Raw genomic sequence first — 16,587 nt, 5'->3', positions numbered from 1 at the left:
ACAGCCAACCATTTTTGGTTATCAAAACTTTAAACAGGCTTTGTTGCAATAAGCTCAGATTTCTTACCTGTAAAAAGTTATTCAGCTGGTTCTTGGACTTCTCCATGAATTTCTGGTCTACAGATTTAAAGGGCAGCTTGCTGAGTGAAGGCAACTGAGCTTTCTTTAATGATGGGAAGCACTGGGCGAGAGAAAAAAGCATATCCCAATTATTTCTCCATTTTAATTTGCAAACTGAATACCAGAAGAGCAACAAAAGGAAGAAAGAAAAAGTAGTGCTTGTTTTCAGCTACACTGCATGTTTCCCTCACTGCCTCCAGAAATTCTTCAATCAACTAGCTAAAATGGGTATCTGCAAGATAAGTGCAGCAATGGAAACAAGCCTGCGATAGCCTGAGGCTCATTTAAGCATCTCAGACAAATGCAAAATTCTAAAATATAAAAAAAAAATCAGCTAATTAGGTATAAAGCAAGCAAGAGTTGTCAACAAATCTTCATGAAGAACAAAAAAGAATTAAAAAATAAGAGAAAAAATAGAATACCAATCTATTCTGTAGAAAACTTATTTTAGGTAAATGGAAAGTGCGACTGAATGAAATCTGCAGACACACTTACCTTTCTGGGTTGGTTTAACATATAATTGATTCTCTGCCACTGCCCACTCAACCCTGGCTATCAGTACAGTTGATCTACATACTATGCCTTTCACATGATGTGTCAAACAACTCTCTGAACACCATGTAAGCACCAGAAAGAACAATTTTGCATCTCAAAGCTGTGTATGTTCTAAACCAAGTTCTCCCCAGATGCTGGAACCCAGTGCAGAATGTGCTCTTACAAAACAAGAATGACCAGCTGCGACATGCTTACACAGCAATTTTCAACCTTTTTCATCTCATGGCACACTGACAAGGTACTTAAACTGTCAAGGCACATCATCAGATTTTTTTACCATTGACAAGGCACACCATGCTGTTGGTGGGGGGCTCACATCCCCCAATGATCCTCCCCCAAACTCCTGTGGCACACCTGAAGACCATTCGCGGCACACCAGCATGCCAGGGCACAGTGGCTGAATATGGCTGTGCTAACATTTGGCACCCTACAGCAGGAGTACATCCCTGGATAATTCTAGCACTACACACACAAAAGCACATAGAGAAAAATGCTAGATTCCCAAAACAGAAAAAAATATTGTGGATAAGGATAAATAAGTGCGGGACCAGAAGACGGATAGGTCATCAAGGAAAGAGGGGAAAAGATACCAAAGAATGAAAAGGTGACAATGAAGACAAATTTTTTGAAACACTGTTATCTGACTTATTGCTGCCCAACAGATAAGTTCAAAATGGGATGTGTGTCTATTGAAAATATCAGCACTGATTTTAAAGAGCTACTGCTCAGTTTCGTGCATGCAAATAATTCAGCGACATTCCTGTGGTTTTAACATTCCCGCCCAAGTAGCTTGCGGGTAATCACCATATTACAAAATATACAAGAGATGACCAGCTCATAACTTGACAGCCAAGTGCAGCTCTCTCAAAGTAACTTTTCTAGACCCACAAGAAGCTCCAGCAAGTTCCATATCAAATGATAAGTTAAAAATCTTGTCCACTTATGGGGATGAGGCAAGTTTCCAAAAGTTGTGAGAGTTTTCTACACAATGCTTCAGCCATGGCCAAGCACATGGAAAGCTCTAGAATTGTGAAGTCATTAGTGATGAGGTGCACCAACTTTATTATTGAGCCTGACTGTCTACAAGCATTTGGGTTATTTGACCACACAATTCTGGTTCCTGCCCTGATACATGGAGAACAGAGTGGCCCCTAAGAATACAGATGTTGGTCGTCCTAAGGAGAACAAACAGTTTGAAGAGATGGAAAAGCAACTCCCACAGAGTTTATCTGTACCTCGCTGAGTTTCCGATGCAGGCTTTGAAACTCACTGAGCTTTCGGAGAACTATCCATTCCTTAGCTTGAGCACCACCAATCTCTCGTAAATTCACCATGACAGAATAACAGGGCACTTGTTCACCATTTTCTTCTATGACCTACGTACAGAGAATTATTGTATGTATGCTATGTTACAGAAATTTCTGGAAAGTTATACAAGTCCAAATGTATACTAACTTGACAAGAGAAGCCCAGGGGCGTACTTGCATTGGCACATGAATGATTTTGTAACACACTTTTCCTTCCACCTGGAAAGTGTCTAAGAAATACAGAAATAGCTTGAAGATATAAAAATAGTATTTGATCTTATCAGACTTGGGATAGGCAATATGACCACACAAAATATCCTACAAAATGTGGTACATCAATTTAGATCCACCCTGCCCATATTTCCAATCACAAAATGTTGGCTCAATTTCATCCCAGAAACAATGGCAAATATTCAAGCAACTGCACAAAGTGAAATCATATACGTATTGATCAGGAATGCAAACAAGATGCAACCTGAAAGTGCTATTTTCTCTAGATTTTTCCTGCAATCACTTCCTGGCCCCAAAAAACCAGACTTGCTAGAAAGCAATCCCATGAACCATCACCAGGTCTCATGGTCACATCACTACAAAATAAACAATGCCTCCTTTAAGCTTCCACGTGCATAGATTACCAACCAAGATTAAAAGCAGCATAGCTATTTTCACAACATTATGTATTCATTAAGTGTTAAGTGTTCATTGTGTTTAGACTGTGGCTACTCACCCTCACTTTTACAGAAAACCCATTCACATTAGCCAGCAGCCCTCTCCTGTTTGCTCCTGAAGTGTTTCAGGGACAAACAGTCTGCAGCAAAGCCTGTAAGCAGGTCTTGATACCAAAGAATGGGTTACATTCTTTGCTATGGCTTTTCAATAATTTTTTTGGGGAAACCTTTGCATGTGTACAAATTACACTGTACTGGTTCATCCTGTCCATGAAAATGCTGTAAAAGTTGTATATACTGTCATATATATATGACAGACAGAACACTGGAAATCTGATCTTTTTGCTCTATTTTAACAGAAAATACCAATTTCTGAATTACATTTTCTTTTTGCCCTCTACTTCCAACAATTCACTAGCTAAAATGGACACTGCACAAAGCCACAAGGCTGAAGAGTGACAAATGCATATTGTAGCATGCATCAACAAGTGAAGGAAAGTTGATTTGTCCTTATACACCAGAACAAGGAACATGTTCACCTAAAACTTTGACAGGTAACATTTTATCAGGCAGACAAAAAAAAAAGTCAGTACCTCGCCAGAATTTATGAAGGCTTTCCACATGCCAAAATTCTCACACCACCAATCTGTTCTTTCTATGTGCAGCTGAAGGTCACTGTGTTCTCTCTCCATCACAGTGATTTCATCTTTCAATTTAGAAACAATCTGTCAAGGGGGGAAGAATACAGCATCACTATCATCATCATTATCATCATTTGAAGCCTATGTAATTATTAAACTGGTCATTCTGCACATATACTTCAAGCAGTGTTGAGGTCACACACTGAAAATTTAGAGTTAAAAGGAAGAAAAATAGTTCTCTGGGAAGAAAATTGAATTTAGTTAAAGTCCTCAAACCTTTTCCACCTATGAATGTCTCATTTGAACTGGCAGTTGTAAATCTTAAAGGTCACATAACTCAGGAATGAAAACAAAATAAGCCCTTGCAACAATAAATTAACCATTATGTGTGAGTTTGTACAAGAAGCACGTGGGTAGATTGTTGTAAAACATTTTGTTAAGGATATTGTGAGGATTTTATTTTTTTAGTCATTTAAAGATGCAACAATTTAAGATATTTGCTAGCAATACTGGTATTAGCCTTTTAGGAATCAAATGCTAGCCTGGAGAGCCAACTGTTAAAAGCTGAAAGAATGCCCAGCTGCTTAGCTAGACAGATGGCTACAGGGCAAGCAGATAACCAGAACATGGAACAGTCTGGATCCTAAAAATAATTACCACCTTATACATTACATTTTTAAAGTTCATGCAACGCATTTCTATACCTATAAGAACTACAAAATGGGCAAGTGGCAAACATACATCTTCAGACACATGAACCTAGGAGCAAAGACTGGCCACGACACCTTGCCATATTATAGCAAACATCTTAAGAGTCCCACTGGATCAGGCCAAGGCCCATGTAGTCTAGATTCCTGTATCTCACAGCAGTCATAACTAGATGCCTCAGGGAGCTCACAAGACAACAAGATGCACATATCCATCATGGCTTGTAACCTGTAATGAACTTTTTCTCCTGAAAAGCGTCCAATTCCCTTTTAAAGGCACCTAGGCATCCTTTTTCAATAGTGAACAGTGTTCTGAGTGATGGTGCTCATCTTAGAACACAATCCTACGCTTATTTTTGCAGTGTTTAATGTTGCTTACTCCCTAGTAAATGTGTAAGATCACACAGCCTCTGGCTATGGATAAATACATTACTATATAATGGGAACAGATGGAATGATGTATAATGGATACTTAGCACCTCAACTGTCAAGAATGTCATTGGGTCACAGAGTCCCACAAAAAGCATTTCTCACTGATAACTCAATCTGTTAACAGCAGGAAAACAGAAAATAAAGCTACCTACCTTTTTGTCAGGTTTTGGTGAACTGCAGAGAGAATTCAGAGCTTGCTTCTTATATTCAAGCTTGTCATTTAATTGGCGTAGCTTATTTACAGCATAACTGGCCTGCTCATTAATTCCTGAGCTTCCTTCATCAATAGCTTCATCACAAACTTGGTTCTAGAAGGGATTAGATTGGTATTAGCAGTATGTATGGTTAACGTGTACCAACAGAGTAACTAGTGACTGCCTGGATTATTATACACAATTTAAGTAGGGGTAACAAGACAGCATGGTGCCACAGTAGAACTTTGGAGACTTGGCTTCAAATCTGAGACTGTAGAATTCCCAGCCTGGGGACGTCTGAGTCACCCAGTTGCTGCCTTCTTTTAAACAGAGGGTAAATACTCACCTGTCCTGGTCAGGATTCCACTGACTTTGTGTTGCTTTTGATCTTTAGAGTTTCTTCTGAAGGTAGGGACAAATATTTTAAATAAATTTAAATCCCTCCTCACCCATGAAGCACCCTTTGGGCCAGTCACTATTCTCATAACCTATATAGTTGTGAGAATAGAATCTGGACAATTGAATCAATGTAAATTTAAGGAGGATGTCTATGTTTTGCAGTGTAAGGGGAACAAATTCCCTTATCTATACACTTAAATTAATGAACAAAAGAATATAAATACAGAAATGCCTTTCAAACTATTTCAAGGATTATTCACCAATACTACTTACAGTAATACCTCCCATAACACTGCTTTCTTTAGTGCCAATTCATTACACTGCTCTTTAGCCTGATGCAAGCAACAGCTATTCTAGCCAATGGAAGCAATGCATTATGGGAAGTGAAGAGGCCAATCTGTGCCAGTTTTCTGCCTTAGCCTTAATTATGCCTTTCATAATGCCATTTATAAAAGTGTTCCACTTTTTGGAATAGATCCCCTATGTTATGAGAGGTATTACTGTAGTGCGAGATACACAAATGAACGGCTTCTAATTGCTACATTACAACATACACCTCTGCAGAGCTTCATTTACAAGGTTATTTATAACACAGTCCCTTTTTGAAATAATATACAGGAGTGCACCCCTTAGAGATGTTCCGGCTACTTCCCGGATCATATAACCAACAACCACGTGTCATGTGGTCATCAGGGGCGCAAACTCCAACCCTCCGAAAGCAAGTGGAGCTCCCTCCTCTCTGGAGGGTTGTCTGAACCTCCCAGAGGCACTGCACGTCCAAGCGCTGCCTCTGCAAGGCTCAGACTGAGGGAAATTGCATCTCTTGCACAATTTCTAGCTTCCTCTGTGAAACCAAAGTTGTGCGAGACATGCGATTTCCCTCAGTCTGAGCTCCGCAAATGCACGCTGCCTCTGGAAAGCTCATGTGTCCCTCTGGAGGGGAGGGGAGTAGAGAAGCCCCTTCCTTGCAGAGGGACTAGACTGCATCAAGCACCACTTGACAGGGATCGTGGTCCCGATCCTGTCATTAAGCAGCATGCGACTGTATACAATTCATTTATGGAATATACAGTCACACAGAATGGTGATGGCCAAAGACCCTATCTATATGCTACACACAGTGTGATGCTTGAATATTGGACTGATCCACAACTGAATGCAGTTGGAAAGTCATTTTTGAATCCTTTCTTATGTAATATTCTGAATGCAGAAAACCAGAAAACTAGGATGACATCTGCGCTAAACTTTTTCTTCAACACAGTCATTTACTATATATAGTGAGGGACAGGTTTTTACAGTGAAGCAGATCTAAAATACGATCCCAGCTGAAGTAGAACCATCCAGAATGCTTCCACCTCACTCTGGGTAAAGCGTAGATTGTACACTAGATAGCTTTAAAGAGGGTTACACAAATCCACGGGGGACAAACCTATCAATGGCTATTTGCCAGAACAGCTAATTGGAATTCCTATACAGAAAATCCCTAACTCAACAATGTTTGAGTTACAAACATCTGACTTGGTTGGAGCATTTAAGCCATTTCTGCCCAATGTTGCATATACGCAACAGGGATCAAATGTGTACACCTGAAGGCTGGACAAAAATGGGTTAAGCAGGTGCAGCTGTGAAGACTGCTAACAAGGAAAGCTGCTTGAAGATAACTGGAGCAGCTCAATAACTGAAAAAAGCAACACCTTGCTGTGGAGATGGGGAAAAAACTACAACACTGGATAACATTGAAAATCTGGGATTCCTGGGGACCGAAGGGAAGAAGAGGATGAGGGAAGCAGCCAGCATGGCCTAAGCTGACTGGACACAGTGAGAGCTGAGATTCTGCAAGGCACAGGGGAGCATAAATACTGGCAAGCCACTGGATGGAAAAAGGATGCTGGACTTGGTGGCTTTTGCTTTGATTTCATAGGGTTAATCTTACGTTTATGTATTTTGAGAGAATAATACCAAATGTGCTTGTTTTTCCACCCGGATTATCTCCCCTTGCTAAATGCAGCACACCGGTAGGCATGACTCACCACTTCATCTTTGCAATCAGATGCTACCTGGACGGTGCTCTTCTCTTCTTCCTTCTTCATCAACCTCTCATATAAATCGCTGACAATAAAGGAGGGGTAGAACCTGTCCTTCAGCGTTTCATAGACATCTGTCTGAATTTTGTAAAACACTTCAATGCCTTTGTTGCCCACAAGGCTTTGTTGTATCTCTTTGTACAGAGACTTTTCCACAGGAATTTCTCGGCTTTCCACAAAGAAATCCTGGTAGATTTGACTCACCATTTGAGGTATTTCAGCCTAAGAAGAAGAAAAAGCAAGACTGTGAATAAAACATCCAGCCTACTCAAGGGCCACAATGTAGTTCCATTAAGTTGTTCATGAAGACACTAAAAAGAAACTGGTGCACCAGAATACAGCCCAAGGGACAGAGTTTGGAGGTGCCAGATTTAAACCATAAGTCTAGAGTTCATGCAAAGCCAGGAACTCCCTCACAAACAAGAATACTACACCAGAATTTACAGCTGGTTTAAAACCCTGGATTGTGAGCCAAAATTAAACCATGGCTTCATGCCACATGAAAAACCAGGATGTGTGGCTTAACACACCCCAGGTTGTTGGTGTCATGGGTCCACAACTCAGCTGAGGTAAGAGGATGTATTCTTGGACACCATTCAATATCCTATGGTTAGTTACCATAGTCATTAACTATGGTTAGTCTGAACTGATCCAATTATAATCTCATCTTTTGAGATGACTGAACTCTCTGTTTCCCCAAAACAGATAAACCAACTGGTTACATTTCAAGCACATCAACACAACATTTGAAAAGATTGTTACTTCCTATTTTCAGAATGATGTTCATTTTTATATATGTTATCATTTTTCCCAGCAAAACCAGCTGGCTCACCTGCTGCCGCCACTAATTATAAATAAGAGGTATATTTTTTTCTTCCTTGCACCTGGTATTTTTTTTTTTTTTGCTCAAAACCATTTAGCATTTCATTGTTCTATTCATTTTCTATTTATAGAAATATAATTTTCTGTATTATTATTATATTAAATATAGAAACTAAAACAACAACAACAAAAACAACAACAACAACTGGGTATTTATATACCACCTTTCTGGTCACTGGATTACTCCTCTAACTTTATTCAAGGCAGTTTACATAGGCAGGCATTTCTAAATCCCTCAAGGGGATTTGTACAATCATAGAGGTTCTCTCTTTCAAGAACCAACAACATTTCAGAATGGATCTTCCTGGTTTGGTCTCACTTCTGGCCTCCAGTTCTCCCACGCAGGCTAACAAGCAGCTCCATCTCTCACATGGAGGGCAGCCAAGACGCTTCTTGCTCACACCAAGAGCAGGTGGAATCACTCAGCTCGGCTTGTCAGCTGCTTCAAGGTCTTGCCATTCTCAGCCATTCAGGGAGCTGCCGGTGTCCTCGAACTGGTGACCTTCTGATGTTATCTTCGGGCTAACAGAGGTTCTACCCTCTAGACCAGACCTCCTGCCCATATTTGTTGGCATCACATTTTATCTGTTGTCACACTTAAACTTTTTGGGTTGTGTTGTTTTGTGCCAGCATCTGAGAGGCTATTGTAATTTAGGAAATTCAAGTGCAATCTATTCTCCTTTTATGCCCCCCCCAATAGGGATTTAAACAGTTAGGCACCCCTGGTTCATTTGTGGGGCACAACAGTAGCTCAGATAAATCTGGCTCTACTACATTCATGTAAGGATTATTGACTGGACTAACCAATGTCTTTTATCATTTTAGAACATGCCAACTGCAAAACATGCAGAAAAGAAAAAAAGCAATCTGAAAACAAGGAATTTTAATATACGACGTCCTCGTAACACTGATGTCCTCGTAACACTGATTTCCAAGTAACACCTTAACACACAGTAGATTAATTTCCAACAACAAGGCCTGGCGTGCTTTTATGTACTCTACCTACCTTGTTAGCATTCTTCAAGTATTCAACCGATTCCCAAAATGTGATGAGAGCCCTTTTATCCATTCTTTCCATGTATATTCGAAAGTGCTCTCTGTAAGATGGATTACACAAAATATCTTCAAACTGAAGAATCTAGGGGAGAAGAAATGAACTATGTTACATTGCTTAACTACTTAAAATCTAGTCCATTTATTAAATCCCTGTTAAACTCAACAAGTTTGAAAGGCAATCTTATTGATGAATTGGCTTAAAACAGGGATGATGAACTGAGAACAAAGTCAAGATTCTGGATGTACAAGAACTCCACTATCAGCACTCGGAAAAATCTCAGAATTTACTTAACAGTGTTTCACAGTTGTAGAAATTAACTCTGCAATCCAAAGAGTGACTTTTTCAGAACAGGCAACAATTAATTATCTGTGTTTCCAGGAGGTAGAACGGATAATCCTCACTGCTGCATTTCCAATCTTTAGCCCTTATACAGAGGGCCGTGTAGTTATTATTATTATTATTATTAACAGTATTTATATACCGCTTTTCAACTAAAAGTTCACAAAGCGGTTTACAGAGAAAAATCAAATAACTAAATGGCTCCCTGTCCCAAAAGGGCTCACAATCTAAAAAGATGCAAATGAATACCAGCAGACAGCCACTAAAACAGACACTGCTGGGGTGAGGTGGGCCAGTTACTCTCCCCCTGCTAAAAAAAGGAGCACCCACTTGAAAAAGTGCCTCTTACCCAGGACTTTCTTCTGCAACAACGGAAGGATGGTACAGAGCCTTACAGACTATTTTATTGTTATTGGCTTCATTTCATAGACACTGCTTTATAGTATCTATATAGTGACATCTGCGTGCATGGTGATTTACAACAAGCGAAAAGAAAAGTCTGTGTCCTGAATGGCTCACTATATTAATTCCTTCACTCTGTAAATATTAATACAGCACAATCCACTTGTTACGCAATCCTATAATTCTAAGCATTTGTAAAACTTCAACTGCTCATAGCAAACTCTGAAGTCGGCAAGAGCTTTTCTCATTTTCTTCAATGTCACCCATAGCTTCACCTGCACAAAAATTCAGTAATAACTAACAGTTTATCACCCCCTACTTTGGTTTTGCACTCCAGTGTTCAAGCAGCCAAAGCATCCAGACTTTTGACCCTACAAAACCAAAAAGGGACGTACATTTCATGGGGGAAGAAAGTGTTTCAAAATGGGGGTGTGCAGGCAGTTTTCAAATCAGCTCTAACTTATGGAATGAAACCAGTTTTCATATGAGAACTCCAGGTTTCTTAAGTCATTTCTGCCCAGCGTTGCATATACGCAACAGGGATAAACTGTGTATACCTGTGGGCTTTGCAGAAATGGGTTGAGAAAATGCTAAACCAGATGTTGGTCCTTAGAACTACTGAAAATGCTCAATCATGTTAAAGCCATGTCTAGATCTTCAAAACTCTAAGGTAGGGGCAAGAAGGAGGGCTTCAATCCAGACTTTTCTCTCACAGCTACTGCAGTTGTCTCTGGCTCTGCTTCCTATCCATACAACTATTTCTGTCTTCCCCTGTTTTCTCTATACCTGCAGTTGAAGTCTAAAAAATGTCAAAGTCTTCCTAAACCTGATTTCTGGAAAGTGGACTTTATTATCAATCTGCCTAGTATGCATAATAACCTTGTGAAATATCAGGATGTCAGTCATGCTGCTAACCATCTTAAAACAGGACTAAACTCAGCTACTATATATTTCATCTGCTATTTAAATAGTTCAGTCTGCCCAATCCTAATTAGATGCTTCTAAATCCCTAAGGGAGAGAGCTGAAGCCAAGGGCACATTAAATCAAGTTGCAAAAAAAAATTGGTCAGAAATATCCTCTCACTGGAACAAGGAACACCCTCATTGGCCCCAAGAGAAAGGCAGGCCACCAGCATATTTACTCCCATGGCCTCACTTGCTTTAGAAAAGAAAATTATTAGCCATACAACAATCATGGTAAAGGGCGCTGGTTTTTATACCTTGGCTTAAGCATTCAGCCAGGCTAGTGTTGCAATCCTAATCACATTTACTCAGAAACAAGTCTCAAACATCTCAGTAGGACCTGCTTCCAAATAATTGCTTATAATTGCTGCTAAATTGTTTTTAGCCACTTGGAAGGACCATACAAAATACACTCAAAGGCCCTTCTGCCTTGAACGTGGCTAAAATGTTTACAGAATACCTCAGATACTTCAGTACCCTGCATAAAACTGAAGCAGGAGGCCATACTGGGACACATGCAAAAATCCTGTCACATGAATGTCTACCAACTAATGTACAGCAAGCAGATCTAATTTTAGAGTGTCTTCGCAGATACAGCAGCCCTTTAAGCTTTTTAAAGTCAAGCGGCTTCAAAGTCAGCGATGAAAACTCAACAAGTGCCTTTAGCCCTGCCACATCTCACAAGGAGCTGGAAAATTCCTCAAACATAGCAAGCACCTAACCTTCCTGCTCATCCCCAGGTCTACTTGGAACTGAGCCTAACTGAAGTCAATGATATTTAGCCCAAATCGGGATGTGTACAGGACTGCAGCAGTATTACGTGCATGATCATAGCTTTAGTACTACTTGTGAAACTGCTGAACGACAAGCATTTTGCTGAGCATCAAATGTATTGTTTTTCTAGTACTGACTGCAACATCTATAAAGTCAAATGATTTACATATTCCAAAACTATAAATGTGTTATGCTGTCCAAGCAACCAAAGTATTAACATTATGCTTGTCACCACCTCTCTCTGGGAGAGAATTAGTGGCAAACATAAGCAACAAATTGGCTTTACCAATTACCAAAGGTCAGCCAAAATTTGTAAACCCTTACCTTTATAGTTGTTTAAGGTCTCCAAAAGTTAGAAGGAGAAAGCACCAACTCAGTGGCAAAAAATGTAAAATTTTTGGTAATTTGAAGCTGTGGAATAAACTATTTTTCTTCCCAGAAAAAGGCAGAAACTTGGAGTAAAATTAAAACACTGTACATGCAACATGGACAGCCCAATCTTAATGGGGCTGTTCGTGCTGTGGTACAGCTACAGGCCTCCTCGAGGTAAGGGAACATTTTTTCTCTTACCTTGTGTCGAGCCCCAGCAGCCTCTGTGGATCTGGACCAGCTTAATCACGGCAAAGATCCAAGTAGCCCAATGTAGGGCTTTCAGACCCAGGATAGGGGATAGGATCTGACAGCAGCCTCTACCACCATCCCAGCCCCTCTTCTGGGCCTGAACCACCCTTCCGCCTGCCCAGTTCCACCCCCTCTCTGCCTTCCCCCTGCCCCAGAATGCCCCTGTGCTGCTCAGCGGCATACTTACTGTCAAAGGCTCCCAAGGCTATTTTTGCTGGCATTGAGGCCCAGCATCTACCTAAACTGGCACCTCCCTCTTTCTGGCCACCACAAATTGCCTGGCACTTTGGTAACGGCTGTCTCCCAGGAAACTGACGCTGGCCTGGGGTTGGATCAAGCCCGTAGTTTCTTACTGCAAATATGAAATACACTGTGCATAACTTAGGGTCAAATCCTATCCAATTTTTCAGTGCCGGTGCAGCTGTGCTAATGGGGTGTATGTTGCATTCTGTTGTGGGGAAATAGTTACAGAAGCCTCCTCAAGGTATAGGAACATTTGTTCCCTTACTTTGGGGCTGCATTGCAGCTGCACTGGTGCTGGAAAGTTGGATAGGATTGGGCCCTCAGTCAGCACATAAAACTGTACTTTTTTGAGGGGGGAATATAAATGTAGCTTTGAAAAATAGAAATCCCTTAGTTTTAGCTAAACAGTAAATTACAAATATTCCCAAACATTAGAGACGGGAAGGTAGCTGCTGAAGCCAGAGATACACGAACTTCTTACATTTTTGCCAGTTGTAAGAACTGGAAAAAAATAAAAGTTGAAGATGGAGGCCACTAAGCAAAACCAGGCTTTCGTAATCTTGACTTAAACCTGATGAGTGCCACACTGATACAGCTTCAACAACTTTATACTGTTAGATGCTTCCCAACAGCCAGTTGGCAGTGATTCAATGCAACACTGGCAAGGTGAAACAGAAAAAAACTTTAGCCTTCCTGCTAAACATATTTTACCTTTGTGCTAACCACCCTTCATTCTCAATCCAGACTTGTACAGCAAATGATTGAGCCACAGTTTGGGGGCCAGGACACAGTACGTGAAGGAAAACACACACCCCACACACAATCACCCACGTATCAGTGATTTCTTAAATGAGGTCACAGGCTGACATCTTAAAAGACTATTGAGTAATTTCATAATCCTCTCAAACCCTAGAGTACATAGCCATCTCACTGAATTGCTCTACACCATTAAAGAAGTGTTTGCAGTGTGTCACAAGGAATGTATTTCACAGAAGTCCTTCCAAGAGACAAGACTGAAATGCTGTAAATAAGGAAACAATCTCAGTAAATCTTTTTAATAAGGAACAGCAAAATTACTTCATTAGTTCACATAGTGAAGGGTTCTTACCATTTTTCTGTTTTTTTTCTGATCAGTTATTTTTATCTGTAAAGTGCGTTTTGCAAAGTATGGAAATATCTTCTCAGATTATGCATGCCAAAAGAAAACTTAGAACAGCATATCCATTTTAATCAGTACACATGCAATTTAAAATGCAGATGTATTATTCCAAATAAAAAATTTGCCTGCATAACTGCAGCTTTCCCTATACACTTAGGTGTGGAAGGGGAGAGACATTTAGCTCTCCAAGAGCAATCAATGAACTGCAGCAACCAATGAACTGCATCTTTTAGGTATGTGTGAGATTGTGGAAATAACATATTTACAAATAAAGTATTTGCCATTTTTAGCCATATATTGCTTAAAGAAACATGAGATCCTGAAAGTAATAATCTTAATTAAAAAAAAACACAAACATACACTAGGACCTAGCAGTAAAACAGATAAATGCATTCCAGGACATGCTGGTGGGCAAAAAGTGCAATACATTTTTCTTCCAGTATTCATCACATTAGTCTATTATCATTCCTCCAAGCTACTCAAGGTGAAGATTAGAAGATGACAGGGAATGCTGCACTGAGAGCACAGAAGACTTGGAGTGCCTTCTAAGGTTACCTTTGGCGGCATGGGAACCACTGCAGCATAGCTCCTTCCCATAACACAAGACAATGTTGGAAGTTAGCAATCATACAGAAGGACTCTATGCTACAGCTCAGTGGTTCCCAAACTGTCAGTCCAGGATCCACCAGTGGGCTATCACCAAATTTTTGGTGGTTCATGATACTGAAAGGGCAAATTAGGCCATGTGCATCAAGGGTTAAACAAGTTGCTTCTGGGGGAGGGAGCACTGCTGCGCTGCCCAATCACCATTATAGCCACATCCTAAATGCAACACCCAGGCATTTATAAATCAGACATCAGTCTCTAGGGTAGCGATTTTCAGCCTTTTTCATGGCACACTGAAATGCACTGAAATGTACACTGAAACATCCTAAATGCAATACCTAGGCATTTATAAATCAGGGTAGCAATTTTCACCCTTCTGCATGGCACACTGACAGGGTGCTAAAATTGTCAAGAAACACCATCAGTTTTTTGTCAATTGACAAGGCACACCACACTGCTGGCTGGGGACCCTACTAATATATGACCGTCCCCCAAACTCCCCCAGCGCACCTGCTGACTATTCATGGCATACCAATGTGCCATGGCACAGTGGCTGAAAATCACTTCTCTAGGACAGGGGTGGGCAAACATTTTGGCAGGAGGGCCACATCATCTCTCTGACACTGTGTTGGGGGCCGGGAAAAGATTTACATTTCAAATTTGAATAAATTTACATAAATGAATATATTAGAGACAGAACTTATATGAATGAATTTTACTGAGTTCACTTATAATACACATGAGAACTATAATACAGACATGTAGAACCATGTGAGAACTACTAACTGTTTGCCACACACCTCGTGCATAGAGAAAACATACAAACCAAGCGAAAAACACATGGAAATACAAGTTGTTCAGAGGCAGTTGGGACGGGGGTTAAAATAATGCCCATGGAAAAGCAGAAAACACATGGAGACTATAAAACACCTTGTTCTAACTTGGCCCGCAACTTGTCTGGCAGTTGCGACTGGCAGTCACAGGCTAGCGTGAACTCCAATAGTCTTTGATGAGTTAGAGCTCATTAGAGGCTGAGGGCTCCCTGTGGACCGGATTGGGGGTCCCCGAGGGCTGCAAATGGCCCGCAGGCCGGGGTTTGCCCTCCCCTGCTCTAAAATGTTTGAAAACCACAGCTATAGCTATATGCTTCTGAAACTGGCATTGCCCCTCCTGGAAACTAGAGAGATACTAGCTGAGACTAACCCATAGCACGAATTCCTACAAGCTGACCATAGATTTTCACTAATCAAGCTATGAACATAGGAGTCATGCTGCAGCAGCTAAAGGCAATACAAAAAAGGCCCTACGATGCAGGACAATGCCCTATGGCCAATATAAGAGATTTTTAAAAGATTAATCTCTCTCCCTCTCTCTTATACACACCCACCAACCCACCCCTTACCTTCTGGCTCTGAGGCCCATCACCATCTTCAAAGATGCCATCTTCCTGCTGGTCATAAGCAGGACCTCCCAAAAGCCGTATTCGCTTTTCACACTGCTTTTTGGCTACAGTTAGTTGATTAATATATCTCTTCATGTTTCTGGCCCTCAGGTGGTCAGCTTTCATTGCAGCAGTCTCTTTACCTTTACTTTCTAAAACAGAGAGTTTAAAAATTTAATTTGATGAACTTAAATAATAGTTCCAGAATGACAGCTGTGTTGCAGGGTAACCTTATGCACACATTCCTGGGAGTAAGCCCCTTTGAATACAGTGGGACTCTGTTCAGAGTAACCCTGCTTCTAATTACTCTATTAGTCTATTGCAGCAAACACAAAAGACTATATCCTAAGTTTCATTTCAATGGGACTTAATTATAACTGATTTCCTTTGTCACTCAAACTTAAGATACAAGAGTCCTGTGGTGCCTAAAGACTAACACATTTCTTGTTAAATAAGTTTTGTAGACTTCAGAAAGTCAATATTTCTTTTCTTTTAACAAAAAAATATTAAATATTTCAACACACAGTGTATTCTGAAGAACTTCCTTACCTGTAAAAAAAAAAAAAAAAGAGGATAACTGTATTTACCAAAGTATATGGCTCTCTGAAATGACTTTAAAAAGTCCTCTTCCAAAAGGTATTAATAGTTGTTGCAGGATATAACCATTCATTCATTTCATCAAATCTAAAAAATGCGGCAACTAAACATTTCTAAGAAAATGATCTAAGTTAGCTACAAGTTTCACCAATATAAGCAAATGACTTCAAATCCCCCACACTTGACAGAAGCCACTCACCTGAGGACAGTAAGAATTTTCTCCAGCTGATCAGGTAAGAAAAGTTTACAAAGGTGGATTTGTTCACTTGCAACTTTTTTTATTACAAATTCCAATATGGATGCACATTATGCAGACTGACTAATAAAACACTTTTGCGGGCTACTAATTTTTATCATCACAGAACTTCACTGCTGGTCATAACAGTTGAGAAGTGC

General features: G+C 40.3%; 1 protein-coding gene across 1 annotated transcript in view; it reads right to left on the bottom strand.

Annotated features, from left to right (window-relative positions):
• Positions 1-16,587, bottom strand: part of SNX25 (sorting nexin 25) — a 66,366-nt gene that overhangs the window by 14,113 nt on the left and 35,666 nt on the right. The window contains exons 7-13 of the mRNA XM_066632363.1: positions 15,556-15,746; positions 8,996-9,127; positions 7,054-7,329; positions 4,583-4,738; positions 3,244-3,375; positions 1,911-2,051; positions 68-181 (exon numbers count right to left, since the gene is read on the bottom strand). Coding sequence (XP_066488460.1) covers positions 68-181; positions 1,911-2,051; positions 3,244-3,375; positions 4,583-4,738; positions 7,054-7,329; positions 8,996-9,127; positions 15,556-15,746 — 1,142 coding nt within the window. The remainder of the gene's footprint in view (positions 1-67; positions 182-1,910; positions 2,052-3,243; positions 3,376-4,582; positions 4,739-7,053; positions 7,330-8,995; positions 9,128-15,555; positions 15,747-16,587) is intronic.

Source organism: Tiliqua scincoides, chromosome 6 (assembly GCF_035046505.1).
Source record: "Tiliqua scincoides isolate rTilSci1 chromosome 6, rTilSci1.hap2, whole genome shotgun sequence".
In the NCBI taxonomy this organism is placed as follows: domain Eukaryota; kingdom Metazoa; phylum Chordata; class Lepidosauria; order Squamata; family Scincidae; genus Tiliqua; species Tiliqua scincoides.
This window is presented reverse-complemented; position numbering and strand designations above follow the sequence as displayed.